This window comes from Balearica regulorum, chromosome 10 (assembly GCF_011004875.1).
Source record: "Balearica regulorum gibbericeps isolate bBalReg1 chromosome 10, bBalReg1.pri, whole genome shotgun sequence".
Lineage (NCBI taxonomy): Eukaryota > Metazoa > Chordata > Aves > Gruiformes > Gruidae > Balearica > Balearica regulorum.
Window position 1 is genome coordinate 10,612,135 of NC_046193.1, and position 23,126 is coordinate 10,635,260.

General features: G+C 36.5%; 1 protein-coding gene across 29 annotated transcripts in view; it reads left to right on the top strand.

Moving 5' to 3' along the window:
• SLMAP (sarcolemma associated protein) overlaps window positions 1–23,126 on the top strand; it is an 89,091-nt gene that overhangs the window by 28,884 nt on the left and 37,081 nt on the right. For 12 of the 29 annotated variants that reach the window (XM_075762033.1, XM_075762047.1, XM_075762046.1 and 9 more), the window contains 11 exons: window positions 7,128–7,275; window positions 12,975–13,047; window positions 14,380–14,416; window positions 15,467–15,529; window positions 17,200–17,295; window positions 17,591–17,662; window positions 18,487–18,627; window positions 20,263–20,400; window positions 21,648–21,816; window positions 21,902–21,952; window positions 22,523–22,573. In XM_075762033.1, coding sequence (XP_075618148.1) covers window positions 7,128–7,275; window positions 12,975–13,047; window positions 14,380–14,416; window positions 15,467–15,529; window positions 17,200–17,295; window positions 17,591–17,662; window positions 18,487–18,627; window positions 20,263–20,400; window positions 21,648–21,816; window positions 21,902–21,952; window positions 22,523–22,573 — 1,039 coding nt within the window. The remainder of the gene's footprint in view (window positions 1–7,127; window positions 7,276–12,974; window positions 13,048–14,379; window positions 14,417–15,466; window positions 15,530–17,199; window positions 17,296–17,590; window positions 17,663–18,486; window positions 18,628–20,262; window positions 20,401–21,647; window positions 21,817–21,901; window positions 21,953–22,522; window positions 22,574–23,126) is intronic. The other 17 variants (XM_075762036.1, XM_075762053.1, XM_075762052.1 and 14 more) reach the window with 3 other exon arrangements.

Consider the following 23,126-nt stretch of genomic DNA (forward strand, 5'->3'; position numbering starts at 1 on the left):
AATACATCCAGAAAAGGCTGAACTCTGTTTATACCCAGACTCAGTTATGCTGGCACAAAACTGCTTTTACTGCCACAGTTTATTTTGTTTGACAACAGGTATGAGCAACCAGCAGGGTTGTCCTGGCAGTACAGTCAACAAAACTTCAAGGTGTAAACAGACACTGAACAACTTGGTCAGCAGAAGTGCATATTCACTGCTGTCCTCTCCCTTCTGCCACTTGGAGCTACTGGCAGATTTGGAAGGATAGCACTGAATTCCTGGGGGTAGCTGAGAATTTTAACCCTTTTTATTAGAGTAGCTAGATTTAGATTAGGCTTACATTTTCAGTTGAAAGTTTAGGGTGAATATTTTTTTTTGTCCAGTGCAATGACAGTGAAGGTTCACTTTTCCCTTTTTTCTTATTTACTGCATAGAAAGAGTGGTTAAGTTTATTTTCCAAAGAAGTTACTGAAAACTACTAGCAAGTTGTGCTTCTTTCCATGGACCTTCAATACTTATGGTCCCTGAATAGCTGTCTGCCACTCCTTCCAGTCTGACTGGAAAATCCCTTCAGAGCTGGTCACTTTTAGTTTCACAGCCTGTGCCTGCCTCAGGTAGCTAGAATCATTTTAAAAAGATTTGCTAAACACCCAAAAGCTAGTTCACTGGTTCTGTTTCTAAGGTGGAAGAGCTGGTGTTTAGCAAGCAAAGAGCTATTAGATCCATGTGTTTAAGAAATACAAGATTAAATAGAGAGGCAATTTTGCTTGATGTACCCCACCCTGTGAATTATGCTTGCTTATGGAGACAAATACTTCGACTTCCTTGATAGGTGGGTGGCATTAGGCAAGTGAGAGGAAAGGAATTTAGGATGTGTCTAAGCAGACCGGAATGAGGAACTCAATCAATTGGATCTGGAGATAATTTAGCATTTGAACTTCTCTTACAGCCAAAGGAATGACCTGGAATTCAGTGTGATTTGCACAGTGTACTCTGCTAGCAGAAGTGCTGCTCCCAAAATGAGAAAATACTCAGTGTTAACACTTCAAGGAAGATAAAATTATCTTTTAATTGTATGGGAGAAAAAGCTTTCTGGCTGCAGTGTGATAAATATTGGCCATATTGGTTTGACACCATTATGTATTGTTTTAAAGTCTTTTCAGATTGTGCAAACCCAATATACTTCATCTCCTAGTAGAATACTCAGCGTGAAACAAGTAAACAAACACAGTTGTACTTTTCAGTCCAATTTTGGACTGAAGTGTTACTCTAGAGCTAATACAATTTTACAGCGCCATTTATTTGGTACATTTGAGTATTAGCTTTAGTACTCAGGAGGTACATTTGTAATGCCATCATTAATTGTTTAATGATTGATCATTTAGTTTGTAGCATAAGCAGGGGAAGAATCTGTCATCTTAACTGCAGCATTTTATGGCTTAACTGCTCTAGCTGACAGCCTTGCTGCCCTTTTGTGGCAGAACTGAAGCTGTCATCTCCTTGGTGGCTATAGTTCAGTATTTGACTAATTTAAATCTTTCTGGTTTAAACTAATGCCTCAAAGCCTGTATAACAGTGCTCTGAAGCACATGGGAAAATAAGAGATGAAGAAAAGAATGGTAAACTAGGAGGTCTTGAATTTGGGGTTCTTCTTTCTACATCAGTTGTCTAGGCAGTGGAAATACATTGAATGAATATAATAGTGATTGACTTTCTGTAAAAGAGGCAATGGCCTTTATTTTGGTGCTTATTATTTACTTAATTCAACTATGGACTGAGGCTGAAATGTGCTTAAATATATGCTGTGGTCAATATGCACACTTTTAGATGTAGAATTTGTTCCTCTTCATGGAGTGAATCTCACATCTCTACAGACAAACTAAGTTCTCCAGCAGTTCTCCTCACTGTCATTCTCAGTGTAACTGTCCTGAACTGCAGTTTCAAGCTGGGTTAGATGAAGTAGCAGTAATGTGCTCTTAAAATGGAAGAGGATGGCTATAGATAGTGATAGCAAATGTTGCGTGAGTCTGTCTTGACTGTCGTTCTTGATTTACTGCCTTACTGCAGTACTGGTATGGTTCTACCCTAAAAGAGACTTGAGGTTCTTTTCTCATTGTATTGTACTTGGGGTAGTTAGGCTGTAAGAGTTTTTGAAAAAACACTATTTAAACAGTCAAGAACTCATTAATAGAGGACTTCTTAAAACATTGATTATTTTTTCTGTTGTCCTTTTATGCAGAGCACTTACTCTCCATCTTGACCTTGTAATGAACAGTTATGCAACAAAAAGATCTCTGGTATCTTTGGCTTTTGAGTGTGTGATACATTATTATGTACTGCTGGTTTTTTGAGATTTTAATTTTATTCTGAGAAAGCTAAAATATTAAACTGGCAAGTTAATTAAAAGTTAATTTTCGATGATGCATTTCACTACATTTTAGGCTAATTCTAGAACTTCATGTTAAATTTCTAGTTTGAGCCTCAGTGAAACAATGCCGTATATTGAGAGATGCTGTATATCATCAAGATGAAGATGAAAAAAGCAGTGCTAAAAGCAAGTCTGGTAGTAAGATATTAAAACAAAAGCTTGTCAGTTGTTTGTTCTACCCTTGTGTTGTACTGTAATTAAATCACTGAAAAAGTGTGCTGCTTTCTTTTCAAGATTTTGTGTGCATCTCTGAGCTGATCCTTTTTCTTCTCTGAGATCTTCACAAGTGTGTCATCCTATACCAGAGCTGCATATGGCTTGGCAAACAAAACACTTCATGACTATCTCACTTGTCAGGCTAACTAAGGAGTTATCTTCAGCCTACCTCTTGGAAGATGGTAGAGTAGTAATAATTAAGCAGAATGGTTTGTTGTTGTTGTTTGTTTTTATTTCTTTGAAGAAAACCGTCTACCTGCTTTACATAGGTGAAGTTAAAATCTGTCCTTATGGCGCATAGCAATTTTGTAACTTCATAATATCAGCTAAGATTCATATATTGCATGTGCATAAGTTTAAGGTATTATTATCTGGGATCTCTGTGGAAGAATTTTTCTATTTCGTTAATCAGGAAATATTAGGAATTTGTTACGTGGGAAAAATTGTAGTGCTGTCTAACTGCATGAAAGTAAAATGTTGACTGTGATTTCGCAAGTTGTAGTGCTCTTCTGAGTCACTGACCTAGAAAGCAATGGAACTTAAATGGAATGAGATTTTTGTACACCACAAGTCATAGCAGAGGAGGTTCTTTTGGTCAGTTTGCAAAATTGAATATTAACTGGAAATATGACAAATACTAAATTTGTAAAATTAATACATAATTCCTTGTAAAACATGGAAACACAAATCTGTAATTTTTTTGAAACTTCCTTAGTGCAGTTTCTAAAGATCATGGACTGTGCTGGGGAAGACTGAGTGTACTGACAAACTGCACGTTTGATTTTATTCAGAAGTCTCCATAAATTTTGTGGAAGCAACATGATAGAATGTCTGCAGTTAACTGATTTTGTTAATGGGGTATGAGAGAGCATGCAAAGTATCATGAGACCATAAATTACTAAGGGGGACATGTGGGCTGGGATTCCTTTTTCTAAGAAGGTGTTAACGATACTGGAGAGCAAGTTTCTTAGATAGTTGTATCTTACCTTGGTATTTTAAGAAAGGCAAAACTGCCACTCAAACCATACATACATATAGTTGTGATCTGAATTAAGGATGTGATAATTCTTTAACAGTCCTCAAAAGCTGAGGTGTTTTGAATGTTCATGAGTTATCCTCTCCACTTTAAATTGGACTTGTTTTTAATATGAGGCACAAAAGGGCTGGGACTTTAGTTTGATATGAAGGGAAGTGTGAATTATAAAAGTAAATGTAATTAGGTGAGTATATGCTGCCCTTGTTTCTGGCAGCACTGGCTTAAGCACCACCTCATATAACTTGCACCAGCTCTCAAAACTGGTTCACAGTGACTAAACAAATGCTTGAGCCAGTACAACTGAAGAGGTGGTGGTGCAACTCAGTAATGAGCATCAGGGAAGGGAAAGATTTATAGTTACTCTTCAAGCTGGCACCGCTGCTAGAGCTTGTTGGTTTGTGCTGGAAAGCAGGAAGAACAAACGGTGCTGGTTTCACAGAAAGCACTCACTGTATTACGTATCTGCTGCGTAAAAGGCATTGTTTTGGCAATTGGAGAACCCACCTAGGATACTGCATAATTAATACTATATTAAATACCAGTATACTACCATAAATATTAGTTATCATATACACGTGTTTGTTTCAGGGCTTGTGCTTGATTTTGTTTTCTAAAGATAACTTTTAGTAATGATACAGAAGTGATGAAGGGATAGAGCTTTAAGATAATTTGAAGTAGTGAAAACTAGTATGGAAATAACATTTGAATTTGGTATGGGAAAGGGACCGGTGCTGTGGATTGCTGACCAGTTGCTACATTAAAGACAAGATGACTCAATCCTTTTTTGCTAAGTCTTGAAGTCAGTGCATTTCTACTTAGGTATCAGTTTATTAACAAGTTGCTGGCTTTGCTTATTTCTTTAGGTGCGGGAATAGGAGAGTATTTTAATCCTGTTTGTAAAGATTTCAAGAGCATAATTTTTCTAGAATTTACATAACGAAATTCAGTAGCATACAGTTAAATGGACGTCAATTTAATAATATTAAATTTAATTTGTATTTTCCATGGCCATTTGTTTACAGATTTTTTTTTTCCGTTTGAATTTTGAGAGTCTACTGGTGTTTTGTAAGTTCTGCGTTGCTATGGTCTGTTGCACTTCCTTTCCTGTGGTCACTCTCTTGTATTTCCCTGTGCTATCTTGTCTGTGCCCCATCTGCAGATTCTGCAGAAATGTGTTTACAAGGCGCAGTGATTAATCAAAAAGTTGGAGGGATAAAGGACAGATATTATGCATAGGAAAGAAAAGGGTGGGGAAAAACAAATAAGCTCAAGCATGTTTGTTTCTCCTTGTTTGTGACTCACTTTTTCATAACAGAAGGATTTTCAAGTGGAGCAGAAGGCGAATTGAAAACAAACAGGAAGTAAAAAATAATTATCTCTGCACTGAACCATGAGAGGGTTCAGTACTTTTAGATTAGTAAATTAAGCTAATGAATTTGATTGACTTTTAAAGTTATAACTGTTATGAAAGCTATATTATATACTATTATATACTAATATATAGTATTTCATAACATATAGAGTATTATTTAGAGTAGGGTGGGTCTGATTGTTAACACAGTGAGTGCAGCCATAATTTCTTGATCTATGCATAATTTGTGTTTACCCTTCATCTTTATGAACATATGACTATTTGATTATTATTTTCTTTTTCTTCCATTTAAGATCAAAGACATATCTGCTGGGAAAAAAAAGAATCTTTCATGTGCTGCTTTGCATTCTGTCATTACATACACCTAGCTGAGCTTTCCTGTGCTGGCATTCCCCTTAATTACTGTATTGAGTGCCATCTTCTGGACCCAGTGGCACTTAAGCTCTCACGTTAAGGGCACTGCTTTGTGCTACTCAGGATGAGCATGTAAGATACACATGCTTGGTGTCATTTTGCAGTATGAGATCTGAAGAGCCCTAGCGTTGGTCTCTCACTCCATTGTAACCCCACTTTTCCCCTCAACGCTATTATTTTGAGCTATATATCACTTTTTCTGAGGAGTGTGATAATAGAGGCAAATAAAAGCATGGAAAAGTTTGCACGGAATCCTGCCAAAAGCCATGAATTGCTTTTATAGGGAAAAAAGCATCGGAATGCATTCATTACTTTGAAGGCAATGTCTCTCCCCCAGCCTTATGCTTGCTTTGGGACTCAATGAGTTTTATTCTGAGTGCAGGAATCACGGAATGGTTTGGGTTGGAAGGAACCACAAAGACCATCTTAGTTCCAACTCTCCTGCCATGGACTGAACCTTCCACTAGACCAGCTTGCCCAAAGTCCCATCCAACCTGGCCTTGAACCCTTCCAGGGAGAGGGCATCCACAGCTTCTGTGGGCAACCTGTTCCAGTGCCTCAGCACCCTCACAGTGAAGAGTTTCTTCTTAATATCTAATCTAAATCTGCCCTCCTTCAGCTTAAGGCCATTCCCCCTTGTCCTATCACTCCCTGCCCTTGTAAACAGTCCCTCTCCAGCTTTCTTGTAGCCCTTTTAGGTACCAGAAGGCTGCTCTAAGGTCTCCCCAGAGCCTTTTCTTCTCCAGGCTGAGCAAGCCCAACTCTCTCAGCCTGTCTTCATAGGGCAGGAAGGCAGGGATTTGTACCATCCCAGCAGGTTCCTGTAATAACTGTTGTCATCTTGAACTACTGAAAGTGACTCATTTCAGAAGTTACACCTGGCTGGTTAGTAACATTCCAGTCCCCTCTTTCATGCTGTCTGTTAATCAGGTCTCAGCCAGTAACTGGTCTTCTGCCAGGTGACTCACTTGTAACCTCTTCTCAGATGCAGCAGTTTTGACTAGAAGTCTTGTGTCATAAGCAGTTTCAGATTCAATGGGTTGCTATTAAAATTTCATTAACTCTACAAATGGATATTTACAAAGGTACTTGATGATGCGGCAATCTTGACATTAACTTAATGGTGTGAACTAATATTGCTGAGAGATAAAACATCCTAGTTTTGTTTTCCTTAGTTTCACCTTGGTCTTCTCTTACAGTTCCTTAATTCTGTCATCTGCCAAAGCTTTTCGTTGTGCCCCAAGTGCTAGCCTTCCCTACAGCGTGTTTCTGTCATGGAACACTGGTACCTTACATGTATGAACAGTTAGAATTGTGTGTTGATCAGCATAAGTATAAATTCGTATTTATGTGTGGCAAAAGATGTTGTTGATAACAATGTCTGATTCTTTCTGTGCAGGCAGTAGGTTAAGTACAGTTTGTAGCAATTGTTTGCATGGTTTATGTACTAGAATTCAATCATATGTTAAACAACTAAAAATGAAATACAAATATTTCTTGATAATGTGAAGGTGTTGCATCCTGAGGAGAGTGTTTTGAGTTGATACATTTGTCCTCTTCTACATTGGGAGGTCAAGCTATATTTTATAGCAAATAAAATTTTACTGGAACTTAATGTTTCATCATACTTGTTTTGTTTTTTTCCAGATAGTTTACTATTCTTTTTGTTTGTTTTGCAGTTCTATCTTCAAGACACTAAAAGTAGTAATGGTACCTTTATTAATAGTCAGAGATTGAGTAGAGGATCTGAGGAAAGCCCACCATGTGAAATTATGTCAGGTGACATCATCCAGTTTGGAGTAGATGTGACGGAGAACACACGGAAAGGTAAGGGTATGGATCTTTTTTTTAAAGTATATTTATTTAGAACATCTTATTACAATCTGATCTTTAAGAGTAAATGGTATTCCTGTTCTAAGAAAATAGTTTCGGGTTTTTTGGTTACCTCTTCCCTCCTTTGTGCTGGCAGTGAGTCCCGCAGCCACATAGTAAACTGGATGAGGAACTGATCTGCTGAGAACACTTGACTCTATCCACCCCACCACTTGCCAACTAGATTTTAACTGGGTTGCTTCCACAGCCCACCTTCTGTGGCTGTATGGGTGCTATATGGTGTAGTGGAAATGCAGATCCAGAAGAGGAGGCTCAACTGGGACCACATTTAGCTGTTGCCTCACTTAAATTGACTTACAGCAATTTTAGAAGTGCAGCATGGGCATGTGTGCATAGTGCTGTGTAGAGTTTTTTGTGGGGTTTTTTAATATTTTATTTTTGTAACTACCTTTCTGTGTCAAGTCTATGAAGCCTAAAGTTTCAGCTAATAATATGGCAGAAGTATGAAACGGCATTTTTGATAAAGTACTCGGCATAAGTTTGAAACAGGCTCATTTAATTCTTGTCAAGATACATACTTTTTCTTTCTGTGACTGCTACTGATTTTGATTTCTGCAGGTGCTTAACATGAGAACAGAAAAATGTTGCTAGCTGAAAATGAGGTGATGAGGGATTTTTGTTTGGTTTGGTTTTCTTGCTGTCCTTTTCCCAGTATGGAAGCTCAATGGATGTCGTGTTATGGTAACAGCTATATATCTGTGTTAATAAAACTGCAGCCTCTGTCTCTTTTCTTTTCCATTTATGTGCAGTGTTTCAGGAGTTATGTCTCTTTCTTAAGACTGGTCTGTATGTGAATTAATAGATTGTAATCAACATTGTCAAGACTTTTGAAAGTTACCTAATGGGTCAGTTACTTTCTGTAATTATCAAAGTTCTTGCCGTATTCTGAACAATCCTAATTCAGTAACACAGATTTGGCAATCAGAACTGCCATCACTGCGCTTCCACTTTACTACACTTCTGAACAAGACCTTCATGGAGCTTATCTTTAGAGGGGTATATTAGAAAAGAATGAAATGAAAAAATAATACAAAATTTAAATGCTGATGGTAAAGTGCTTTTTAAAAAACGAACAAAAAACCCCCAAACAAAAAACCCCACGCACACCCCCAAACCAAACTCCCTAAAACCCAACAAACCAACCCATAGTACAACAGTAGAATTTTTAAAGGGTGTTAAGTGAACAAAACAGAAATATGAAGCTTGTTCCATCTGTTACTCATGAATTCTATCTGTCTTTAGCCAGGTAGGTTATGATTCTCAAAGTCTGAAGTATCAGAGGAAGGTTAATAAATGTATTTTTATAAAACACATTGTTAAGCAATGGAGGTGGTTAAGTATTTTGTCATGGAGAGCTTCTGGAACTATAGTATTCTTGAATGATTCATGGTAGTGAAGTTCAGATTACATTGTTTCACTTTTCTCAAAAATGATGTGAAGATTTAACTCCCAAGTGTCTAGTTGGAATTGTCTGGGAGTTACTTGGAATGTTATTTCATGTGAGGGGATTGCAAATATTAATGCTAGCAGTATACATGGAATAAATCAAAGGAATACATTGCATCTAATGAACCTGGAACTGTTCATTTGATGGGATACTGTCCTTGCTAAAAGTATTTGAATTTCTTCATGTGTATTTAGACCTAAACCAATTTTTATTTTAAGATTTAGTTGGAGGAAAAACTGGAGTTCACTTGTTTTTGTCAGCAATTATTTGCAGTTAGTTTATGTGAAAGTTCATGATAAGTAAATCCTTGCCAGGACTTCTTGCCAGTAGTGGTTCTTCCCAGTGGTTTTATGTTAGTTTTACAAAACAAGATCCCAGCGACCTGGCATTTGTGTCATGAGTGATCAGGTTGTACAGCCTTCCTTTCTCTCCTCTAGCTTTGAATGTAGGAGCTGTACTTATTTTACTCATGAATGTGTTGAGCTCGCTAATGAGGAGAAGCATACAAGTTTGCTTTCCTCTCTCTTCATGCTCCCCTAAGCAATGAAGATTGTATCATCATGCTGGGGCATGAAACAGCTGCATCGCAGTTAAAATGTTTACCCATGAATGCAATTGGAATGCATATAAACACATTTTTTTCACCAGTTCATTTCAGTAATCTTAGATGTTACTGTTAACCTAATCTAGTAATGAAACAGACATGAAAATAGTTTTTAAATTAGTGATTCCCTTTAAAACCATTTTGCATTCTGGTATTTACATACAGCCTTACTTGCACAAGACATTTCAGTATTTTGCTGTGTGTAATTACAAGGTAATGACAGGATAGGCAGAGTTTACTTGCCTATGTAAATTCTAGGATGCATTTATTGTTATTTTATTGTTCAGGCTGTGTTTTAGTAAGTCATTTCCTTGCAAATATGATCTTGGTTTGGTTCATTAAAATACTGGCAGATTCAGTATGTGATTTTTTTTCAAAGTATCTTATATGAGCACTGATTCCTCCACATTCTGCTGCTGAGCTGAAGTCAGTAACAGGCCCCAGAGAAATGTTTCCAACTCTCCTGCTTCCTTATTTGTCCACTTGCTATATTACTAACGATGCACAGGCCTGCTCATTTCTCCATTCTCAATACAGTACTTACCTATTAATCATCTTACCGTGCCTTTCTCTGCATTAGTGTGGTTTATATTCTTTTAGCACTTCCTAACTTTCCCAGTCAGTGCCAGAGGATTCCAAGAGTTAACTGATGGTGACTTCCCCGCATGGAAAGGAGCAGCAGGTTTTCAAGTAGGGTCAAATAACACCAGATGATTTAGTTCAAAACCAGTTCACGCTCTCTTTTTTTTTTCTAGTCAAGTTTGGACTCTTCTTTTTAATAATCTTTTCTCCCACTGGTGTTTGAAAAAGCCTGTGCAGATGGGGAAGCGTGGTACGTGCTGCCTGTCAAATACATGGAGCTCTGCAAGGGGAGTGAGAGGCTGTTTCTTAGCCCCATTTTGCTTATTGCCACGGCTGCTGTTATCATATTAACAGGTGAAAATACAAATGAGAGCACCATTTGCAAGTTATCTCTCTATGAAGCAAAAATGTTGAGACAAAAAATATTTCTTTTTTCCTGTTTTGATGCTCCTTTGCGGCATAAACCCCTCATCAGGATTCAGGGCAACTCTCACTGGTTTTTTGGAGTTGTGTGGCGCACTGTGTGACGGTTCCATGTTTCAGAACGGTGCAGCGAGTTTGTGACTCAAAGTTTCGCAGAGAGAATCCAGCCCGAGTAGGGTTTCTCACTGTATTTTCGGTTAGGTAAGGCAGTTGGGAAGCCGAAAGCCGGGGCTCCGGGGCCCGTGGCCCCGCCGGCGGGTGTTGGCCCGGGGCGCCCTCTGCCGCCAGGCCCTGGCGCCGCAGCTTCGCTCCCGGCCGGAGCGGAGCGTCCGCCCGTGCGGCGGGGCGCGATGGAGCCGGGGAAGTGCCGGAGCCCCGGCATCGCTTCGTGATCCCCTGCCACCGCCCGGGAGGTGAGTGCGTGGCGTGACACCCGGGACGTGGGGAGAGGAGGGAATGCGTTTTGCTTTGAGAAGAATTGTCTCGATCCAATTTGGCAACCAGAGGTTCTTTTACTGCCTTTTAAAAAAAAAAAAAAAAAAATTCCCCAAAAGGAATAACATAGACTTGAATTTAAACGATTACTACTATTCTGTCCAGTCTCACTATAATAATGTTTTATATGTTGCTTTACCTTTCCCTTAAGCTTTCTCATTATTGTTCCAGTTATAATGAACTGATAGCTAAAGGACAGCATGCAGGGTTTTTTTCTTTTTTAAATTATTTTAATGTTATAAACCTATCAAAATGCTTGGTATCTTTTCACAGTCACTGTCTATTTGAGACCCTCTGCTAAATCCCCTTTATCTCTTAATTTTTTTACACAAATAAAACTCCTGCATCTTTTAGGAGATTTCTTTTTTTCAGTCTGAGTGTTGATGGAAAAACTTCAGAATTATGTAATCTAACAGCGGACCTACTTGACACATGACCCAAAGGTGAAGCCGTCTGTTGGTCTTTAATTTCAGATATCCTAATCCTTTCTTCTCAGAATCACTAATTTCTTCTTTATGCCTTAAAGGAAAGATAATTCATTATGAAAGCTTTGTGAGTAGTACATGCTACAGCTAATATTGCTAATGTATTTTTTAATGTTTTTGCAAGAACAGATTTGTGAATTCTGGGGACCTAAGTCTAAAGCCAAAAAAGACCCTAAAACCCACAGGTTAACCTGTTTTGAGAATAAGGTTCTGTCTGTTCTTCCTTGGCATGTAAATTTAATACTTTACCAGGTCAGCTTGAAAAAACAAGGTGCTGTAGCCAAGAGGATGCTTCTCTAAAGCATTAGCTTTTAGCACTGAATAAAGGTTAAGAACAACTCTGTTTAGTTGGATCATTTCTTCTGTATTTTTAGATTCTATTGAGGTGGCTTCCTCAAAGACCTGTCTCGTTTCCCTGGAGTACTACCATTGTCCTAAAACACCCATTGCCCCTTTTTTTTCTTCTTTTCTTCAAAGCCAGATTAACTGTTTTGCTGATATTAATAACTATGAAAGTAGAACAGCTATTTGTATGTTGGTGGGTGCTTTAAGTATAGTGGTAGATGATAGATGACCATATATTTATTGTATCTAGCTTACCGTAGTATTTTGGAAACAATGTCTGCCTGTCATCCATGTAACTGGAAAGAATTTTTACTTCCTAAATGACAGAACCATTTTAAAAAAACAAACACCAAACACCCCCCCCCCCCAAAAAAACCTCAAACCCAACAGGTGTAATTTGACTGTTTGCAATGTCATTGAAAATTGTATCAGTAACGTTTTTTGGGAAACATTGTGAAGAGAGGTTGAACTTGATACAAGAATCAAATACTGCATTTCCTCCTCTTATTTCTCAAGATCTTTCTTGAATTCAAAGAGTCTTGAATTTAGTCCTGGAGAAGCAAGCTTTAGCCTTCTGAAGTGAGAGGCCACTTGTCTACGACTGTGCAGTAGAGGTGTACTACAAGCATACTAAAATAGATATGTATTGTCTTGAATGATGCCCCTCATAGCGTTCAAGAGGATGTACTTCTCAGTGGTTCCTATACCCTTCCTCTGCGTTCCCTTTTTGATCCTTGTGTTTGTTAAGTAACAATCACTGGGCAAGTCCCAGATGTTGAACTGATTGTCTGGTGACACACATTGGATGTGTTGGATATGCTTATAGGAATGTTGTCAAAAAGGTAGCTCATTGTTTTGTTTATACTTCTGCATTCCCATTACCTAGTGCAGGTAAGATGTGTTCCTTTGTACTCATTTTATGATGAAAAGCTACAGTTAACTTTTTTAACTTGCTTCAGTAAAGACCTCTTGCAGGTATTGCTGCACATGGAAGAATTGGAACTGGAACTGCTTCACAGGCAGGACTTAGTGCACAGCATACCCTCTTCAAGTTTCCAGTGATAAAGTTTCCTGTCTCCAGAGGAGGTCTGAGAAGGCAAACCCAGGCATTGATGCTTGAAGGCATTCATGCCTTTTCTTGTTTGCTTGCCTCAGAGTTTAAGACAGTTTGCTTGGTTACTATAACATTAACGATTAAACTTATAATTAAATAGTAACAAATCATGATGACTTAGTATTTGTTTCTTTTCAGTTACCCATGGATGTATAGTCTCCACAATCAAACTGTTTCTTCCAGATGGAATGGAAGCTCGATTGCGATCAGAGTAAGAATCAGTATCTATTCATGTGTAGCAAAATTAAACTACTGTATAATGAGGATTTGATGGATATTGTTTCAAGTCAGCATAGGAACAGTTTCTTTTCCTGTGATCATGCAAAGAAAATAACTGACAGCATGGTTCTTTTGCAAGCATTGTAAAAAAGAAATCTCATTTGCTTGTTGCTTTTAGAAATTAAGACAACTGTGAAAGAATAAAAAAGTTGTTACCAAGTTGTGCTTTTCTGGCTGTGGTTTAGTATACTGGAATGGGTATTATGAACAGAAGAATATAGGAAAAAAGCAAGCAAATGAGCATTCTCCTTCCCTCTTTTTTTTATTTGGGATTAGTATTTTTGCTGCTTTAAATGCAGCTAGACTTTACTAAAGAGATGGTGTGTCTGTGTACGTACACATAACATTTTATATTCTTCAGCTAAGTAATACAGTAACATGTCCTCGTGGTGCAGTTATTTGGTGTCACAATGAAAGAGCTTTGCCTGGCATGAGGAAAAAAAAAATCATAAAATATGTTAGATGGAATAATGTTTGGAAACTCAGATGAATATTGAGAGGGTTTTCTGTGTATATGTGCCTATTTTTGGGAAAACTTCAGAGAGCAGTAGAAACAAAAAAGGTAAACTTTTTTGCAGTAACTGAGTGCTAATTAAAAGTTACGTAATTTTAATCATCTTTCATCTGCAGCAATTGTATGAATTGATTGTTTATTTAAATATTCTTTTGTCATTAATACCCAGTAATATTTGCATGAAGCTTTAGGGTGTCTTTTTGCTTCTGGGAAGTCACAATAAATTATTATGGGAAATTTTCCATGTAATTGCATGTCCTAATAAGAAATAGTAGAAATATATGGTGTGAAGTTTTTAGTTCTGATGAAAATGTGGAAGTATAACATTTGCTGCAGTGGAAGTGCACAAAATTCTAGAAGTTACCAAATGTTATTTTACTCAGCTTGCTGAATTTGTGAACGAGAGTAGTATATCCACTCTCTCTTCATATCTATTGTTTTGTGCATGTAAATTCATTTAAATCTTAATAAATCAGTTTTAAGGTCAAATACTATGTAACTACTGAAATAAAAGTTGGTAAAGAGAGTTTTTAGAATAGACCTTGGATTTATAATTTGAAAATAGTTCTGTAACTTTGAAAACATTGCTCAGGATAGTTTTAACTGGTTTTGTATATTTGTATATTAACTCTTCATTTTTATCTGAAGAATACACTTAAAAATTTGATTAAATGTATGGTACTAAGGATCATCTGGATTTTTAAACTGCTATTATGCACTTTGTAGTCACTTTTTAATTTTTTTTTTTAGTGTTATCCATGCTCCATTACCAAGTCCTGTTGACAAGGTAATTCAGTAATTTGCTGTTTTCTACCTTATTCAGCCATGTGCTGTTTTCTGACTTGTTATAAAGTTGAAGAAATGGTCAAGTCCAGTTACATTTAGATATGTTTTCCACTGCCTGTTTTAACCTAGTTTAATATTTTGAGTGACATTTAAGGTAGAGAAGGTAATGCAGTATCGCAGTGTATATTTTAAGGTAGCTTGACTTCTTACAGTATGGCATCTGAAACATGGCTTTGAAAAAACCCTGTTGATGTTAAGATGGTTAAGTTTCCAGGTACAGGTTGACTGACCAAAAAGTCTTGGGTATTGCATGATTAATACTTGATTTGTTCTGTGGGGCTCATGATTTGGTGTTTTGATGAGTTCTGTTGTCCTTGTATCTTGTTTTTTTATGGAGGAGAGAGAGACTGTACTGCACAGACTGGAAAATGCTCTGACATCTTCCAAAGGAAGATTGAGACTAAACCTCTCTGCTCCCCTTGTACAGATACAGCTGAAGTCACTCACTGTAGAGTCATGGAGTCAGTAATGTCTAGTGTAATTTTTAAATTCAATTTTGATAATGTGGGGGATGTGTAGAAAAGCTGTTAATAGATACACTGTTGAGACAAGTGATCAGGAACTGATCATCTGTCTAGCCTCTCAAAAGGATTATCTTAAATAGGTTCAAATCAGAGTTTTAAACATGAATAACAAGTTTCCTTAGTTTCTCAAAATTTTATTTGCAAAGTTAGCAGCCCGAGGAGTTCATAGACTTTGCATTTAAGTTGAGGTTTCAAAACAGCATATGTAGCTTGAATCCAGGGCAAGGGCAGAAATTCTGAGGAGGGGCAGCAGGTATAACTGTATGAAAAAAAAAACCTAGCTTCAAAACTATGTCAGTGTACGAAAAGCCTACAAGAATTAGTAAATAAACACTTTTGCCTTCCCCACCCACTCTCCCACACCCCACCCACCCCCCCCAACTCCAGAACAGTTTCTGGGACTGTAGAAAGTATAAAGTAAGACTTACCAAAAACCATTTTGATTCTTAAATTCCTTTATTTTTCAGGTTGCTGCTAACACTCCCAGTATGTATTCTCAGGAATTGTTTCAGCTTTCACAGTATCTACAGGTAACTTTTCTCTTGACAGTGTTAGTTTGGCTAAATATTTAATCTTTGTTCAAAACACAAATCTTATGCTCTGTATGTCTGTGTTTGGCTTGTATTTTGTGAACTGGAACATAATAAGCATTTAACTACCTTTTTCTGTGGTGAAATAATGAAAAACATTATTGCCCAGAGAGGTGGTAGATGCCCCTTCCCTGGAAACATTCAAGGTCAGGCTGAACGGGGCTCTGAGCAGCCTGATCTGTTGAAGATGTCCCTGCTCATTGAAGGGGTTGGACTGGATGACCTTGAAAGGTCCCTTCCAACCCAAACTGTTCTATGATTCTATGTTGTAATTGAACATAGTATAGTTCTATGTAAACTTTTGGGGTTTTGCATGAGCAATATGAAATATGACTTATAAAAGAGACATGAAAGCTCCCTTTTTTATAGAAGGCTCCCTGAACCCTCTATACTTGCTTTTCTTGGCCTTTCTCCTATCCTGCCTCATTGTACCCCATTTTCTTTTGCTCCCAATATTTTTGACATTATCCACTGCTGTGGATGTACTGTGTATGCCTATAAAAGTTTTGGTAGAACGAAAGAACGGCAAAACATGAGGTCATTTCATGTATCTAGAACTAGTTTGTCTCTGTGAATATAACTTCTTAGTGTGAATATTTCTGTCCCTGTTTTTATTGGAAAGTACAAAGGAGGGGACGGTGTTGGCAGCTATTCTTCCTCATTGGCATCACCAGCCTTTCTGTGCCTGCTCCTGTGTCAGTTTTAATAGGTGTGTTGTTAATAGGTGTGTGTTTTCCTAAGGTGTCATGTCACAAAAGGCTTAGACTGCAAAATGGGAACACATTAAAATGTGTTTATACATATTATATAATATGTATAAATAAACTCTTTAGAAAGGATCATAAAATGAGCTTTCGGGAAAAGATGTGGAAACATTCTTACTGGTAAATTTTATGTAGCTTTAATTTATGTATAATTCTGCAGACTTATTTTGCCTGTTTTTGTTTGGTAATGGCAATTTTTATTTATTCACATGAATGATGAGGCTTTTGAGACAGATACTAACATTATATGTATTTGCTGACATAGCAGGAAGCAGCTCAGGCAGATGCTCTTTCTTGGGATGGCCAAATACATACTCACCAATCTGTTCACTCTCTGTATCCTGGAATTGTTAATGAAGATGCTTTTTTATCTTACTGTCATAAAACAAAAATCAAACAAAAATAGTAGTTCTTGCTTGGCATTTTTCTCTTGTGACCTGATTTGGGGATGAACAGCTCATTGCATGAGAGCTGCCAAGCTGCCTTTTGGTGTTTACAATTTTGTTAAGTTATTGACAAAAGTAAAAATGTGTTTAAGTCTTGGAAAGAATAACTTGTTATTATGTGTACTCAGCATGTGCAACATATGCATAGAAAATGAAGGGATTTAGGAACCTGATTATAGGTTAGGAAACAAGGTTATAGGATAACATTTTCTAATTAAAATATCCCAATAAGTGTATGAATAGATAAAATAGGATGGGCTTATTATAGCTTTGAATATGTGATGATGTTTGCTGTTCACACTTCCTTTTTTTTTTTCCTTGTATTTTGGTATCTCTTATGTTGCTTCTGTTGTTCTGAGTTGTTCCAGCTGAACTCACTGGTGCTCTGCTCTCTTCATAGGAAGCCTTACATCGGGAACAAATGTTGGAGCAGAAGCTGGCAACCCTTCAGCGACTACTTGCTGTCACGCAAGAGGCTTCAGATACTAGTTGGCAGGTACCTGCAGACATCCTTTTCCTTTATGGACTGAAGTATGCAGTAGCGTATAAATTTTAGCTATTAATTTACAAAAAATGGGGGAAAAAAGCAGCAGAAGGAATAAAAAGCCTCTGGCGGTTCTCAAACTGTGCAAAAGATATTTTTTAACAAGTTTAGTGATCGTGTACCAGTTTGAAAAAACTATTTGTAGTGAATACTCCAACAAAATTAAAGTTTTTAAAGCGGAACTCTACTGGAACTACATAAAGCACATTTTAATACTAAGGTGATTTTTTTTTTTTTTTTCTGCTAGGCTTTAATAGATGAAGACAGGCTGCTATCAAGATTAGAGGTTATGGGAAATCAATTACAGGCATGTTCAAAGGTAAGTAGTTCATTTAAATCTGAATGCTAGGAATGATGAAAGATAGCTCTTTTAAAGTGTTTTGAAATTAGTTATAGGAAAGCAGTTGGAACAATTTTGATAATCTGAATAGCATGAAAACTGTAGATCTGTATTTCATGGAATCACTTTAAAACTAGATAAATGGCTCTTTTCCAGCATTTTTTTAGCATGAACTGATTTCTTTTGTATATGCATATAGGCATATCTATACTGAAATGCAGAAAAGGAATGTCATCTATGAGAAGCAACCATTCTGTCCGGTTTCCTATGGATGTGTCTTTCCAGATAGGGATTTGAAAAGCATTATCAATGCCTGATATTCAGAGGCGGAGTTACAAGTATGCCCTGCCTTGATTGTTGTTTAGGCCACCTATGCCTGCCTTAGATTTTTATTTTGTATTTTATGTTTTAGATTCCTCTCAATTACCTACATTATAAGAACTTTTTTTGCATGTCCTGTTTGAGGTCTTTCAGATGGGACCTTGTAGGTTTCTGCTTTGTCAAATGGTTGGTCTCCTAGGCTTGACATTCTCAGCAATGCCCAAAAAAGCCTCATAGTTTTCCTACAATCAAAGCTGATCGTTGAATGTGTGCTACCATACGTACACTTAAAAAAATAATTGGTTTATACCCAGTTCATGTCTGGAATCTTTAATCACTGATTTGTCCATAACATTTTCCCAGCTACCAGAAATTGCTAAACATTTTGGAATAGAACAGGTTTTATCACAGCCTCATATATTGAATCAGCAAAGTACTTATTTATGTTCTGTCTTTGTATCTGAATTATCTTTTATGTACAGAATCAAACAGAAGACAGTATACGAAAAGAGCTTATAGCATTACAAGAAGACAAACACAACTATGAGACAACAGCCAAAGAGTCCCTGAGGCGGGTCCTTCAGGAGAAAATCGAAGTGGTCAGAAAACTGTCTGAAGTGGAGGTATTGAAGTTTCATGCCTAGTCTTCTGGAAATGCTGGAATAGTTATAAGTGCTGCTACTTAGATCCCTGGTTTGTTGCCTGTAATATGCCAGTATTTGTTGTATTGTGGCACTTGCAGTATATTAAGTAGTAGTGTTTATTTCTCCTATTGGACAATATTTTTAAACAGTTGATGAGAAACTGTTCTTTAAACTCCTTTTTTTGCAAGATTTCAAAATTCACGAAGCTGTCTTACGGAAGGTAGTATGTGTGGGAAATAAATGAGGGGGAAATGACATACATGCATTAGAAAAAATGCTATTAGACCTTGTTTAAACTGTAAAATTTATGGAAATGTAAGCTTAACCACTCATACAAATTACTTAAGAATAAGCTTTTACAATTACAAAGTGTTGGACACTTTCTGCAAGTAAGATTTCTGCCCCTATAATGCCTCTTATTACTATCTTTTCCTTTATTTTCTCTTTCTGTTATCATTATTTGCTATGTTCGCTTAGGTCAAGAAATATAAGATTTAAAATTAAGTGCACAAAGTGTCTACCCTCTTCATGCTTTTTAGGGAATGTGATGTATATAGTGCTGTAATAAATAACCTTATGAGATTTCACTTAAATACACCTTTTTATATTGTGATAGTTTTTGAGAGGTTTGTTAGTGATTGGAGTTTTATGTTTCCTTCTAGCTTTCTTCTTTCCAGTCCTATACTAAGAGAAGAATCTTCTGACTTACTATACTTTTTCCTTTTTACTTTGAGTCTTGGGGGAGAAATACTAATTTAACTTTAGCAAGAGATCTGCTTGGGTGCTTCCTGCGACATACTTTTCTCTCCGCACAGAAGAATCATTGGGTCCTGGTTGAAAGTTGTCCTTTATTATATAATGTAGTTTTGAATGCACTTTTGTTTAAAGGTGTTTCTTTTTCGGTGGTGAACGAGAACTAAGGGAGAGCTTATTACAAAAAAAAAAATTTAAAAAAAATTGTATGAATGAAGAAACAAATCTTGAGCTGTGAGGAGGAAACTCTGTACACCATTTAGTTATGCTGCTTTAGTTATGCAAACTTCTGGAGCATTCCTTGCCTCCTGAAGACCCAGCTGCCTCTTGAGTAAGAGGATCTTAGTTTAGCTGCCTTTCCACATTATGGATTTCAGAAAAAGATTTAGAACACTTCCTCGGAGCCATTTGGCTCATGTAATGTGTTAAATCTTCTTTTGCTGGGTGAACGGTATGATGAAATCTATTGATTATATTGAATCACAAAATACTATAAAACTTTCACGATGTATCATAAAATAGAAGAGAATGGGGTAGATAGATCACATGTTTCAGTTCTTTATTCCAATCAATCACAGTTAATTGTATAATGTGGTGGTTTTTTCTTTAGGGATTTTTTACATGTGCATGAAGCTAATACCTTTTCACATAATCTGTTCTTTAAGTAGAACATTACAATGGTTTGTACAGATAGCAGTTTTGCCAAGACTTCATCTGTTTGTTTAGCATTAATGATTAGGATCAAAGTAGTTAAATATGATTAGTTACATATACTGTTTGGAAAAAATAGATCAACTTCAGTGTTTGGTAGACTATTAGTCTCCATTTTTTTATTTATTGCATAATAATTCTATCTTACAGCGGAGTTTAAGTAATACAGAAGATGAATGTACTCACCTGAAAGAAATGAATGAGCGGACTCAGGAAGAATTAAGAGAATTAGCCAATAAGTACAATGGGGCTGTAAATGAAATTAAAGATCTTTCTGACAAGCTAAAGGTAATGACAGAAATTCATCTGACTTATGATGCTATAAGGCATGGAACAAATAAATACAATTTAGCAATCAAATAGAGGTTAAGCAGCTTTTTAAACAACAGGAAAATGAAAGAAAGATGCACATAGTCTTTTACACATTCCTTTGGTTTACATTTAATGTACCAGAATGTGTTATCAGTTAAGTAAATTGCTAAAAAGTTTTCCTTTTTTGTTCACTTTGAAAGTTACCGTATTTTTTGGAGCTACAGTATATTTTAATATAAAAGGCGTGCGGTATAAAACTGCATTTAACTTTCAACCTAAACATCTTACAGTTAATGGGAATGCAAAGTAGAATTAGAAATAATTTTGTATTTCATGTTGCCTCATTGTGCTGTTATAAACATAACTAGCTTACCACATAGGAATAATATGGCTCAACTTCCAGGAGGAAGGAGCATGCTGTCAGATTTGTTATTAAACTAAATGTCTAAATACATTAGTATTTAAAGATCCTTCATGCTGGAGAACAAAATAATCACAATATGATAAAGCCTGTTTCCAAAGAGTCTCCAATCTATATAAGTAGATGATGTGGAGGAGGAAGGTAGTAGTGTTCCCTTTGTAGATCTGAGACAGTTGTTACATTTGTCTTGGATAAATACTGGAATTTGAACTGAGGTTCTTTGAGTCCTAGTTCAGCACCTCAGAAGATTTTTCTTTCTGAATGAAAATGGTAAATGACTGGTCTTAAGGCAATTGGTTTCCCAATTATGAGTTAATCACTGATGATGATGAGTATACACAAAAGGATTAAAATTGAAACTTACTACCTAGCTTAGAGGGAGGGGAATCTTTGAAAATTACTGTCATGAAATCCAGCAAGGAAAAAGATGCGGTTTTCAATCAAGTCAGTCTGTGCAATGTACATTCAGTTCAGGAGGAGTCTTGGGTTTTGATTTATTTGAGGTACTGGGAGATTCCTGGTGCTTCTTAGTTCTTGGGCCCTGGTACTGTTCCTGTAAAAATTAGGTTCTTCAGACAAAAGGTTAGTTAAGATATTTTGAAATTCTTTCTCTCTGTTACAGTACTTGAAGTGAAATTTATAGAAAAACAACAGTAGAAAAATTTTGCATTGTTTGCATTTTCTTTATCTGACCAGCAAAGGAAGCTACTTATGTACGTTTAGTGATATAAAAATCAAGCAAATCTATTCCTTTATATGTTAATTTTTATTTGTTTGGGGATTTTTTATTTTTTTTGAGCAGGTAGCAGAAGGAAGACAAGAAGAAATCCAACAGAAAGGACTGGCTGAGAAAAAAGAATTGCAGCATAAAATAGATGAAATGGAAGAGAGAGAGCAAGAGCTTCAAGCAAAAATAGAAGCTTTGCAGGCTGATAATGACTTCACCAATGAGCGGCTAACTGCTTTACAAGGTTAGTCACTAGTGGGGAAGAAACTTTGATTATTTGCTTTTCTTTTAATCTGTGAAATATCTTTTTCTTGGACTTCTGTTTACAGTACGGTTAGAACATCTTCAAGAGAAAACTCTTAAAGAACACAGCAGCTTAGGTAGGTGTGATCAGATTTTTGTTTCAAGCTGATTTCCAGATTTTCTGTTCAAATACTTTTACTATAATAATCTTGTAGTCTAGATGTCTGGCAAAAGAATAACGTTTTACAGTTACCTAGTAGTGCATTATTCTTGGTATCACTGAAAGACCTGTGGCCACAACAGAATGTCAGTAGAGGGCACTGCTGTTGTGAGTGTTCAGACTTCTGGGTCATGGCTCAATTTAGAGCTCTGTTTGTGTCCCCTCAGCTCCAAGGTTTTGAAAGTTTTTGTATATATACATACACACACACATATATACATATATGTGGAATATTTAAATATATATATGGAATAGGCAGTAGTTCTCCGGATGACAGTAAGGTCTTATACGTTTGAAGAAACAGGAACGTCATCTGTAGTGCTGGAAAACACATTAAATTTTGCTTGCTTTGTTTGATTAGATTAGATGCTTAGGAGGAGGAGGTAGTATGAAAAGCTAGATGCATTTCACAGTGCTATATTTATAAAGAAACAAAACCCAAAACATTTTGCTTGGTTCCAGAAATAATACCCTTTCTTAATCCTAGGCATACAAGTTGACGACTTCATACCTAAAATTAATGGGAGCACAGAGAAAGGTAGTGTATCTTTAGGCTACCTTTTGTCTTATGGTTGATGTTTGAAGCTGAACAAATTCAAAATGTTCTCTAACGTTTTACTTTGAATAGTATTCTCTTTTGAAAATGAAATTGAATTTGTCCACTCCTCTGACCAGCATTTTTTTGCTTAGGCTTTCAGTCTAGGGTTTTTTTGAAAGTTCTGTAAAACATAATGAGCCAACTTGGAAGTCGTCTTTTTTTTTTTTTTTTTTTTTTCCTTTTTTGGGCTCTCAGTGGAATCAGTAGGAGTCTACTGAATGATGTCAGGCTTGTGACACAACAAAGTGGAAAACTCATTGACTTTTTTCTTCTTAATTTTATTTTCCCTTGAAACACGATATATACCATTTTTCTAGTAAATTGAGTATGGTAAGTAAAGTCAGCAAAACACTTTTTTTCTAACTATAATGTATGAAAAAAATGTGAGAATACGAAATGTATAAATAGTGGAAACTAACTTTTTAAAACTCAGGAGTGTCTTTATGTAAAACAGGAATAAATTACAGATTGAACTAACAGATGGGTTTTTTTT